This window comes from Aulostomus chinensis, chromosome 16 (genome assembly GCF_037954235.1).
Source record: "Aulostomus chinensis isolate RoL2024-O1b breed Wild chromosome 16, RoL_Achi_v1.0, whole genome shotgun sequence".
Taxonomy (NCBI): domain Eukaryota; kingdom Metazoa; phylum Chordata; class Actinopteri; order Syngnathiformes; family Aulostomidae; genus Aulostomus; species Aulostomus chinensis.
The window spans coordinates 7,719,562-7,731,713 of NC_141335.1; the positions used below are offsets into that span (position 1 = coordinate 7,719,562).

At 44.3% G+C, this 12,152-nt stretch overlaps 1 protein-coding gene across 1 annotated transcript; it reads left to right on the forward strand.

Moving 5' to 3' along the window:
* Nucleotides 1-2,105: 2,105 nt before the first annotated feature.
* ndnfl (neuron-derived neurotrophic factor, like) lies at nt 2,106-11,496 on the forward strand. The gene is made up of 4 exons (XM_086179858.1): nt 2,106-2,590; nt 4,959-5,188; nt 7,599-7,720; nt 9,544-11,496. The coding sequence occupies exons 2-4, from the start codon at nt 5,010-5,012 to the stop codon at nt 10,983-10,985; spliced, it is 1,743 nt and encodes a 580-aa protein (XP_086035984.1). The 5' UTR covers nt 2,106-2,590; nt 4,959-5,009; the 3' UTR covers nt 10,986-11,496.
* Nucleotides 11,497-12,152: the final 656 nt, after the last annotated feature.

The following is a 12,152-nucleotide window of genomic DNA, read 5'->3' on the forward strand; positions in this document are numbered from 1 at the left end:
TACATGCTTGTCATAAGACGCCCCCCCCCGCATTATATATGGCTTGTAAGCACACATCAATAATAGATGAAAAGGCCAGTTTTGCAGTTTCTCTTCGTGCAATTATGCCAAATGAAATTTTTACCCCCACTTTCTGTCGCTCTGTCGGCGAATGGAGTTTGTCCGGTGACTGTATAAATTATGAAATGGCAACACAAGAATGGAGAGGGGGGAAAAGCTGTGGGATCAAAAGAAATATTCAGGCCAGTCATGACGGCAGTGACGGGGGGGGGGGGGGTGAGAGTGAGTTCCAGGTCAAGCAGATGTTCTACAGATGTTTAAAGTGTTAAGAATCCGGTGTGTAATGTGTAGAATGCAGGACTTCTACCAGAAAAGTTCCTATACACAAATGAGTGCAATAATCCCTCTAAGGTTAATCACCATCCAGTCTTCAAATGCAGCCGTCGTATCGTACTCTGCCAGATTGCAGACTTTCAGAACTTCTTAGGGACTGTAAAGTGGGCCAACCAATGGAACGGGATACAGAGAAGAAGACTTTGAAAGAGAGTCCAGCCACAGCAAACGGCTCTCAATTAAAAAGAAGACCAGTTGTGGCCACTGAAGTGATACATATATTAATAGCACTCATGTGCCACATTTTTTTTTCATTCTTCTTTGAAGTGATATTGCAGCCAGAGACAGGCAGCCAGAGAATGAGGGAGAGAGAAAGTGAGGGGGTGCGGGGGGGTCTCTCAGATTTGAGCCTGCGGTCAGACAATATTCCCTCTGGGTGGAGTGGGTCCCATTCAGAGCAACCTCAATAGCCCTGCGCTGAAGTACCTGGTGAATGAGTGAGAAAAGGCCCCATCGCAAACTGGAAAGGGGGGAGTTAGGACACAATGTGGCAGGCCTCAGTTCTACTTTACTGATGATATTGATTAAAAAGCTGAAGAGACAGAGTGCAGTACGTGAAGCCCACCTTTGTGTGGTGACATGAGGGCCGGGGAGGGGTTGGAGAGCCACACAGTCCCCTGAGATCTACACTTGACCTATAAGCGGGGGACATAAAGCCTTCAAGATGGCTGCCCTTGTTTGTAGACTTTTTAGATTTCCAGTTCAGTAGCCCGATTGCACCGCAACATGAAGGTTCGTAAAAGACATAAATCCTTAGACGAGGCGAAATGAATGGACAACTTTCAGGAAGTCAACCTCATATGCAAGAGTGCATGCGTTAATTAAAAGAAGAAAAGAGGTTTACTGTCAAATTCTGAATATGCAAGTATAACAATTGCAGGTGCACGCACTCTTCAGGCAGTCACGATCCAAGAATTGGTTCATTTATTATTTATCGATGTGCATGTATCTATTCATCTTTATGCTACTTTATTATTTCTGTCATGGAAGCACACCATCCTGCACTTGAAAGTCAGAGCCACATTCGTATCTTTTTAAAGTTTGAATCCTATTAGTTGTTGTCAACATTTGATAGCAATGCTGTTATTTCTAAATGTCAAAAACTGTATCTGAACTCTTTTTTGTGGGGGGGGGGGGGGGGGCTGAGCACCATAAGATATAAAAAGTTAATCAAGTATAACTTCATAAAAATTAATACCTTATTTCCCAAGCTTCCATAAGCTTTTTTGAGTCAACATGGTGCAGTTTTTAATTGGGTTTTTTTTTTTTTAAAAGACGAAAAAAAAAAGAAAAGTCTGTAAGCACTCCGTATTTGCATGAATCCATGAAGCATCTGAACATCAGCGAGGCACCTGATTGAGCAGACGATAAGAGCGCAAAGACAGTGTAACCTCTAACGTGCTGTCTGCAGCCTTCCCCTATAATACAGATGTTATCAGAGCGGAGAGAGAATGGGTTTAACTTTTACATCACCTCCCCTTCCCCTAACACTGCCTAGATCAACACACACACACACACACACACACACACACACACACACACACACACACACACACACACACACACACACACACACACACACACACAATTTTCTCTCTCTTTCTCATCACCACCCCCATTCAGCAACCTCCCCATCAGCCCCCTCGCACTCACCCACTCACTCACTCTCTCCCTCACTCTCAGATTGCACATACAGATACACAAACACACACAAACACACACACATACACACACACACAATCACACATGAGCCCATTTGAATTGCAAGTGAGCTCCACCAAAAGAGGTAAACACAGGGAACAAGTGAAAAGAGAAGCAGAGGGAAAATGAGAGGCTTCACTGACCGGATGACATTCACACAGTGTTTAACAGGACGAGCCTCCACGTGTGAATGCCTGGGAGAAGAGTGAGGAGAGTGTCTGGGGAGTCTTGCAACCACACCAGGGCGTGCAAGAGCTGGGATCGCTCCTGAGGAGACACCTGAGCCCGGAAGAGACACCTCCTGAAGTAAAGAGTGAGCAGCAGCCCGTGGGAGAAAGAGTCAGTGGAACACCCGACAACAACCTGCTGTCGCTCCTCCTCTCCTCGCAACCGGCTTTCATCCCCCTCTCCTCCTCCTCCATCCTCGCTCCATCTCTCACTTGATCCCCATCCCTCACTCCCTGCGCTGGCGAGGGAGAGCGTGCACTGAGAGAAGGTAAGGGAGATACATGTTGTTGTCCTTGCAGAGCAGTGTGTGTGTGTGTGTGTTTGTCAGCATCTCAGATTACAACTGGATGTGTAAGTCAGCAACTTGTTTCTTTGCTTCAGTTCTTTTTCAGTGTGTGTGTGTGTGTGTGTGTGTGTGTGTGTGTGTGTGTGTGTGTGGTCCCTGGAGGTTTTTCTTTTCAAAAGAGCTGAGACAGGCGTAGGGCACTTTTCATTTGTTGCTGGATCATTTCCATTTTGACAGCATCACATTCGTGCATGTTTGAAGGTTGCGTTCACCTGTATGTTACTGCATCCTCTTCTTGCCTGTATTTCTTTTTTCTCTCTGAAATATCTGTGATTATTGAAAAGAAAAGTAGTTAGAAAGCAGTAATGTATCAAAACGGTGAGTGAGATTAGGAATATGCGAAGGAAGAGAGGGGGGCAGGGGGACAGTTAGCACGGTGAAAGAAAGGTTAATATATTCAAATGTACAGTGAGGTAGAAAATCTGCTGTAAAACCCTGTCAAGTTCTGCAGAAGCTTCCTGCTCACCATCATCTTGTCCACCAGGCCAGTTCTTTCCCTGTCGTAGACGAGGAGACAATCACCCCATGCCATTTAATCTGTCCCTGCCCACAAATAACAGAAGGCAGATGGTCCCTCCTGAACGCGGGGAGATAGAAGATAGCAAAATACAACCTGCAAACAGACAGTATTCAATCCGTTCCTCTGAAACGGAGGAAGTTCTGAACAAGGAGAGGCCAAGTGGAAGGGCAAAGAGAAGATGTTGGAAGTAATTAAAACCCAAACAGCATCCGGAATAAATGGAGCCAGTTGACAGTTGGGGATAAACAAAATGGAAAGAGGAAAGTCATCTAAAAGGGAGCCGAGCTTAAAGTGAGCGGGACCATCAAAGTCAGGAGTTCCTGTTTTTAAAGAGGAGTATGTATTTATTTATAGAGGGTGCTAGTTAAGTTCACTAAGCTCCCTCTCTCTGCCTTTTTGCCTTATGAAAATTCAATTGGCTATAATTTGCTGAGGAGCCAAATGCATATTTTATCAGCAGCTGCGTTTTTGAAGAAACAACCCCGCCAAGCTTTTCTTTTCTTTTTTTTAATGTTTTTCGTTTTTATTCGTGACTTAATCTTTATCAAGACTGAATGTGTGCATGAGGAGGTTGTGGCAATATGTGGCACATTAGGAACAATTCGATATGCTGGCTAAAGTAAACACCAATCAGCCTCATGTGTCTGGCTAAAACACCGAAACAAATTCATCGTAACCTTGTGGCATGGCAATCATATTTTATTTTGCACTTTCTCCTCTCTTTTTTTTGTCTCTTTCCCTCTAATTACTCCATGGAGCCAACATCCTTCTCTTCTTGCTCTCCATTTCCACAACCCTCCCCTTTCCTCTCCTCCCTCCCTGGCTCTCATTTCAATCTCTCCCACTGCACATCTCTCAGTTAAAGCTTTATGGGTCGTTCACTCCCCTCTTTCTGTGCAAGGATAATGAGCAGGCGCCTCTGCACGACTTTGTAGCTGTGCAACGGTTTGTGAGTTTGGATCTGGGAGCATCCCGGGGCCCAAAAGACTCAGATGTACCTTCTGTAGCTGCCTCTATGGTTCCACTGTGATTGTCATAGGATCTGTAGGGTGCAGCGCTGACATAATACATCTTGTTAGAGGAAAGCAGGAGTGTGTTTGTGAAGATTGTGCGACTTTGAACAAATGTGTTTTCTCTGCAGAGAAAAGGAACACTGAGACCAGTAATCACCCTATCAACACTGAATCTCACAAACACACACGCGCGCGCATGCATGCACGCACGCACGAACGCACGTGCACACACACACACACTTTGCACACTTGTATATTATATACGTATAAAACAACACCAGAAGTTTCTCTTGCAGCAGCCATTGTCTGATTGGATTTGACTGTATCAGAGCACATCCAGGTGTTGTTTGTGTACCTCCCTCCACATCTGCATGCCGTCACTTCTCCCTCCGCTAAAATGGCCGCTAACACCCATTTGAACTCCCCTGACTAAAAATAGAAACGTCTACTTGATATTAGCAGCCCTCTTCACACTTTGAAAAGTGGTGTGATGGGTGATTCTTTCCAGTGAGTGTCAAGCCGTGCTACACACATATACACACACATACACACACACACACATGCTCAGTAATATAGCAGTGCCATTTCTTTTCCCCTGCATGAATAATTCTGTCTGATGGGACGTTCCTTCATATCAATGAATAATCTGCCTCTACAGCTGCTTAGTGTCTGTGTGAATAGTACAGCAGACATTTACGTGTGTTCCAGTGTGCTACTCTGATGGATGTTTGTGACCTTTCCTCCGTGACTTTTTCAGAGCCTGGGAGTTATCCAAGAGTGACGGAGGGAAGTGAAAAAGATCAAGACAATGGCTCTGGTGTCCCTGTCCTGGTGTATCAGTGCAGCTCTGACGCTGCTTTGGAGCATTTCATGGCCGCAGGCACATGCAGCCTTGGCACCAGAGAATGAGGTGCCCCTGCGCCCCACGACGTGGTTGCCAGAGGGGAAGATCACCTCTGTAACACTCCCCAAAGGACGAACACGCAGGTAGTGTAACAACTAGGATGGGGGGGTGGGGGGGGGGAAGGGTGTGTGTGATGTGCATTTAGGTTCAAATTGTTGATAACTATCAGGGAATGTTTTCATGGGTGAATAAAGGGGCCATGCATACAGTTTTATGCCTTACTCTTAAGTTCTTTGTGATCATGCTTTTAGCAGCATTGGCATGTTTCTTTTAGTCAAAAACCTCGATGGGTCATGAATCCAGGTACTTTTGCTACTCTGTCAGTTGTGGGCTGTTTGGGCCCCTGCCACCCCTCCAATAAGCCCATTCATCCCCCTTAACCATAACCAGACTTCTCCTCCCATAGAAGCCTGAAATGAAATCACCTTTTCAGGTGGACCATACACGAGGAAACATGTAGGTGTGGTCACAACTTCAATGAGGCCCCTTGTGATGCCTTAAGCGGTATCAAATCTAAATGGCGTCTTGAACCACAAGCAAGCCCACTGTCCAGTGACTGGGTTCTCTTATTTCACACTTTGTGTGAGTTCAATATATTTGCACAAGCTCTAAAAAAAGGGAGTTTTTAGAATATGATCCCTTTAAAGAGTTGGTGTTTGTCTATAGATCAGTGATTCAACTGAGTGTCCCTCCAGCTTAAAACAGGTGAGCAGCAAAGGTGAGGCATTAGATGTTAACTCAGCGTATTGAAAAAATGAAAGTTCAAGGGTTCAAAAACATTTTAAGAATATGAATATACTATTAACTCTAGAACTAACTCTAATGTTAAAACTAACAACACCATAACTAACGTTGGCCATGTTTTACCTGATAGAATATTCCTGAAAAAATAAAATATATTAAAAGTACTTCACTGTATGCCAAATCGAAGTACTCTTCTTTAATTTCCCAATATGCAATGTCACATCAAATATAAACAAAGGTACCATGGGGGTAAAATGACACGAACAACAAACAAGAATTATGTGGGTGAAAATCACAACATGTTGGTGTTCGAGGGCTAATGCATTCTTAAATATTGAAATATAAAGGATGTGCTGATGCAAGTGGTAAAACTATAAATAATCATTTTCAAAAATTGAAACTGATACTTGTTTAAAAGGATTCCTGCAAGATGTGGCAAATATTTGATATTTGGAGTTGTTTTTAATTTCATATTTATTCATTTTTGGATCAAAATTCAGGCAATTTTGTGATATTTTTGGAAGTATGTTTGGATGTTGATTTCATTGCTTACGTTCAGACAAAAGGAGGTAGGGCTATTGACAAAAGTCTATGTTTTTCGAGAGCACCTCATGTTGAATCTAATGAAGAGATTTGAAATTAAGTTTACCCGTTTCAGCCAACCCAGAAAAAGTGGACAAGAAAGTATAAAAGTTTAAAAGATTTTTTTCCCAAAAGTTTTATGTCATTTTGGACACGAGTCCTCTGGATCGGCCCCTGTTTACACTTCAATGATACAGGCACCAACCTTCCCTCTGACCATCTTTGTAGAAACAGAAGCCGATTCCAGAACTACCGTAGAGAACGCAAGAGGAACTGCAGCCCATTTGGCTTGAACCCGACAGGACAGTGCCTGCTGTTGCTTTCTGAGACTGTGAGCTGCAAATTGTAAATTTCATCTCCCTGTGTGCTGCAGTCTGTCCACCAGAGCAGTCACGCAGAGCCACACAGCAAATAATGGAGAGAAAACACTGAATCAGAAATTAATCACTCTATTAAATAAGCAGAAATGCGCCCTTGAGAATGACAGGGTTGCACATCTGTTTGGAAACAACCGCCATCTGCACGAGGAAAGAGACTCATGATTTAGTTACAAACAACCCTGCTGTTCTTTTTTTATGAAGGGTAACTACATCTGAAAAGAACTCAGAAGCTTAAGAGACAGCCTTCCCCGTCTTTGTGCGGGCGAACGGCTTAACATCGACTAAGGCATTCAAAAGACGTGAATTAAAATAAAAAATAAACAACTGCGGCATGAATGTCAAATGTCCTTTAACCGTCACTGAGACAGCATCTCGTATGCAAATCTTCCAACATGCTTTAAAACATCTGATCACATAAGGGACTCGCTGTTTTCTATGCCGAGCACGACTCCAGATAGTTACAGCAAACAGGCAGATATCCATCTGAAACTGTTCGAGCAGCCTTATCATCGGGTTCCCAGGTAACCTCTCTGATCTGTTATCAAATCCCCGATCGGCAGGTAGGAAACTGGACAGAATTGAGATGTAGAGCTTCAGAAATTAGAAGCTGCTTCAAGTATCTGCAAGTCCAAGAAATGAGCGAATGTCACACCGTAGGCATCAGAAGATATCTTGCCTTCTCCTCCATCACCCCCCCAGCTGAATGGAAACAGGATGTAGTCTTTTTTTTTGACATTCCCCCCATTAGAAGACTCTAACGACTGTTATCTTCCGTGCTCGTCCACAGGCTATACTTCACACTGAAGAAGGCTTCGGCGATGTCTGTGACCGTCAGCCCATGTGACCTCCCCATCGAATGGAGCTTGGCTGCCCGTACCCTGAAGGACAAACCCCTGAAGAGTCTGCAGTGTGAGTGCACCGTAAGATCACAATCTGAACAATTTGGACGCTCACTTGACAAACTAACGAAGCCGAGACAATCTGACATCATCACTGATGTATCACAGAAGGGGGGTTAGTGAAGCAGAGAGTTTGGATTTGCAGGAACAGATTTATGACCAGAAATTGTGGTGCCTTTGTCCCCAAATGTCTCTTACCAAAAATCTAAAGGTATTTCTATCAGACATCTTATCAGCACATTGTTGCTGTTTTCTTTATACGAGTTCAAAGCATGAAAAACACAATAATTTTTTAATGTCTCCCACTATGTCTGACAAGAACAGGCACAATGAATCGTCAAATCTCTTTGCTCACATCCTCATAATTTATATATAACACACACTCAGACTTTCGTCACTCACCTTTTGTGTTTTTACATAAATTTACATTCATTTCATGGAGAATTACCATAACAGGGTCTGTAGAATTGGGTAGGCGTCCCCCAATAAGTAACCCTCAGGTCTTGGACAACAAATCCATCCCAATCATTTTAGACCCCTCCCAGGATTTGCTCCGAGCCACTGGAGCAACCATTTGGCCTGTGAAACTTTGGGAATTATTAGCACAAGGTATCTTGGGAACATATACAAACTCAAGACACTGGTGTTCTCCGTGTACCCATGAAATAGAAATTGGTTCCAAGTATCTATGACCCTCTGTTATGGAGATGTAGAATTGGGGCGAACCACCCTAAAATTGAACCTTAAACTCAATCAGATGTAACTGTAGGTACAACCACACACCTAAAAAAAAAACCTGTGGTTCTCCTTCCTAGGGGCATGGTTTTTGCCCCCCCCCCCTCAACACACACACACACACACACACACACACACACACACACACACACACCACAAATCAAGCCACTATAATTTGAATTTTGACCACATAATGAAATGAAAATATGCCCTCCGTTTGGAACCCAAACAAACCAAATAAACTCAGAAGAAAACTTAGCATGGAGCACAATCACAACACTGCACCAAACAAAGTTATGGGCAAAATCTCCCAAAAAAATGGGCCTCACAGCCTTCCCTGAGTACATTTCAAGGTTAACTAAACAACATGGTAAAATAACACAATGACGATATAAAATCGCACATGAATCATTCAGACCCTGAGCTCACGGGTCCCTATTGTCAGCCTGAATTATTCACTTTAATTCTGTAACGTTTTCTCATGTGGAGGAGAGACAAACGCCGAATGCGAGTTCTGACAAGTGTTTACGTTTATTTGGTGGGTGCATTATTAAAAGTGAAGAGTAGGAAGGCTACTTCAAAATGAAAACACTAAAGGGATGAATGAAATAGTGTTTTTTGAAGAGGCATTTGACAGAGGCAGTTCTATGAATTTATTTGTGAGATCTATTGTTTTTAAGCCTATACGTGCATCACTTGTTTGTCCTGCATCACCTCACTTTTCAAATGTGTGGGCCTCTCATACAAGGACGTAACAGTTTACTGATTTTATAACAACAGAAGGTAAAATGTTTTTTCAAAATTCTCTTAGCTCTAAGTTTGTTAGTGTCAGAAATTATCACTGTGGTGAAGAGCGACATTCTTTAAACCAGGCTCAAACCTGGGTTTATACCATGAAGCGGGACTTGTCCAAAACTGAGCTTCCCAATTGACCTGCTGCATAAACACACATAAACATGAGTGTGATACTGATTGTTTAATCAAACTTACTCAGCAAGAAAGTGTCCTAAAGCCATTTCTTTAAGAACGGCTGTTTAGAGCCTGATGCATTTTATAGTTTAGAGAAAATCATGTTCTATATTCTTTCTTTCCACACAGGGAGCACCAAAAAGAGCGTGCCTGAGGTGTGGTGGCGAGGTCCTGGGACCGAGGAGAAACTTCACGGCTTTTCTGGCAATGCAGTGGACACATACAGGGGTCCTTCCTATCCCCACGCATCCATCTATATCCTGAGGATGCGGTCCAAACAGAAGAGCAGCAGCGCTACGGTGTACCTCCATGAAGGCCCGGGGGCCTCAGGCGCCTTCCCTCTGGTCCCGGCTGACCCTCGTGTTCACACTCTAGGGGTAGGAATGACAAGTGTCACCCTGAGCTGGGATCCCAGTGCATCGCTAACCAGCCTCCCTCAAACACAGAAGAGTTATGATTACTGTGTCCTAGTCAGCTCTCAACGCAACTACCCGAGTCTTTGTGCTGCCTTAGTGAGCAACAGGAAAGAGAAGGATCAGAACCAAGAGAAGACGGACAGGAGGAGGAGGGTGACAGCGTGGCCAATTTTGAAAGAATGGTGGTGGCAGCAGTGGGACACTTACTCCGAGCCCCAGAATCCAACCTCCTCCCTCACTGATGGACATGTTGACCCCCAGTGTGTGTGTCAGGGGACAGAGAGTGTTTGCACTGTCTCTGAGCTCCTCCCTGACACTCAGTACTTCTTTGACGTCTTTGTTATCGACAGGCTGAACGGCACCAGCATGGCCTACAAGGGGACAGTTGCTCGGACACACGAGGAAGCTCGGCCGGCCGTCACCGCTCTCAAAGAGGGGGAGCTGAGATGGGTGACCTTCCCTGAAAGAGGCTCCAACTCAGAACAGCTCTTCAGTTTCCGTCCAAGGGGCTGGCAACAGAGTGGCCTGCTCACCATGCAGAGCTGTGGTGCAAGGGAAAAGGTCAAGGTCACGGTGTCTAATAAAGGTCAAGTTTTGACCTCCCAGGAATTGGGGGCTGATTTAGTGCAGATTTGGCTCCAGGGAAGTTCAGATTATCTCATCCACTTGGAGAGAGAAGGAACGACTGCAGGCCAGACTTCTGCTGCAACTCTACCAGGAGGTCTGATGGCGTCAGTTAAAATGCAGACCACCTCAGCCTACCACCGCAGAGGGGTGCCATCTCTGCCATCCACCCTGCAGATAAAATCTTTCAACCGGTTGCGTGGGTGCAACAGTGTCACTCTTGCCTGGATGGGCACAGAGGAAAGGAGCTTGTACTGCGTGTACCGCCGAAAGCTTGGAAACTATGAAGTAGATGGAGGGGGATCATCTGCTCTCACTGTGCCCTGTCTGGGGCCCGAGTCCCGCTCTGATACGGAGAGAGTTCTCTGCAAGTACTTCCAGGAGCTGAATCCTCGGCGGGCCGTCACTACAGCTGTGATCGGGGGCTTGGAGCCAGGGATGGCCTACGTGTTTGATGTTTATCTAATGAGACGCTGGGGGATCCCTATCAAGTATGCCAGCAAGATGGTGAAGACCAGAAAGGAATGCTGAGCTGCTGCCCCCTACAGGTGGTTTTTAGACTGCCCCTGCTGTGGGGAAAATGCATCAGCCATGGACAAACTGTTAAGACTGACCATGAGAACGAAGCCATTTGACTGTTGTGGAGAGACTGTTACCTGAGCAAGGATGCATTCTCTCTAGAGGAGCAACATTTATATCTTCAGACTCCACTTGCGCTATGATTGCAAGTAGGTGGAAAACATATGAGAAGGATCTGCACACCAGCATAACATTTACAATACAAGTCTCGAGCTTTTGTTTGTCATTGTTGATCATGATAATGATGTGCCAGTCGTCCAAATGCTTATTTTTTGGGTGAGTACAAAAGGACAGATGAGGTTTGAGATGACAGGATTCAATACAAACACAACAACAGAGACTGTTCCAAATATGCAACAGAAACAGATGGGGCAATAATTGGATAACATCTGAGACGTGTGTGTGTGTGTGTGTGTGTGTGTGTGTGTGTGTGTGTGTGTGTGTGTGTGTGTGTGTGTGTGTGTGTGTGCGGGCGGAGGAAGGGGGTGGGGGGGGTTGCTGTGTATATCTCCAGTGCTGCATATTGTACAGGCTTATAAACACAGATGGGTGCAATTTTACAGATGCTTAGTTCAAAGTCAACGTGTATCTTTGTGTTCTGCTTTTGCATGAAGCAGTAAAAAATACTTAGTGACTTGCTTGATGTATTCTTGTGCTGCTTCAAACGCACCAATAAATACTGGGGTATCTGTTCTTCCTTGACTGTATGATGCGTCATATGAGATTCTGTACAAGGAAATCGTCGTAAAGCGACGTAAATATCTTGTGTCCTCGTTCCAAAATCAACAACTACTTGTTTAATCGCTGAACTTTGGTCTGTAGTTAATGCAGATATCTTACATTTCATTCTGCTGCATAAAATGAGTCCATAAACATCCCACCTGAGAATTTCAGAGCTATTTTTTAAATGTGTTTTTAAAGTGACAGAATTCAGAGGATGTTTTCACAGTGTTCCAGCCAACTGTATGAAACATCAAATTATAATAAAATTCAGAAAATCAGAGGTTTAATCACTGGGGCACAAGTGTAAGTTTAGAGTGTGAGTTGAAGTGCAAAATGATGGATGCGTGGACATGAACATACATTTCTTGGCCCAAAATGCAAGTTTGACACTAAAAG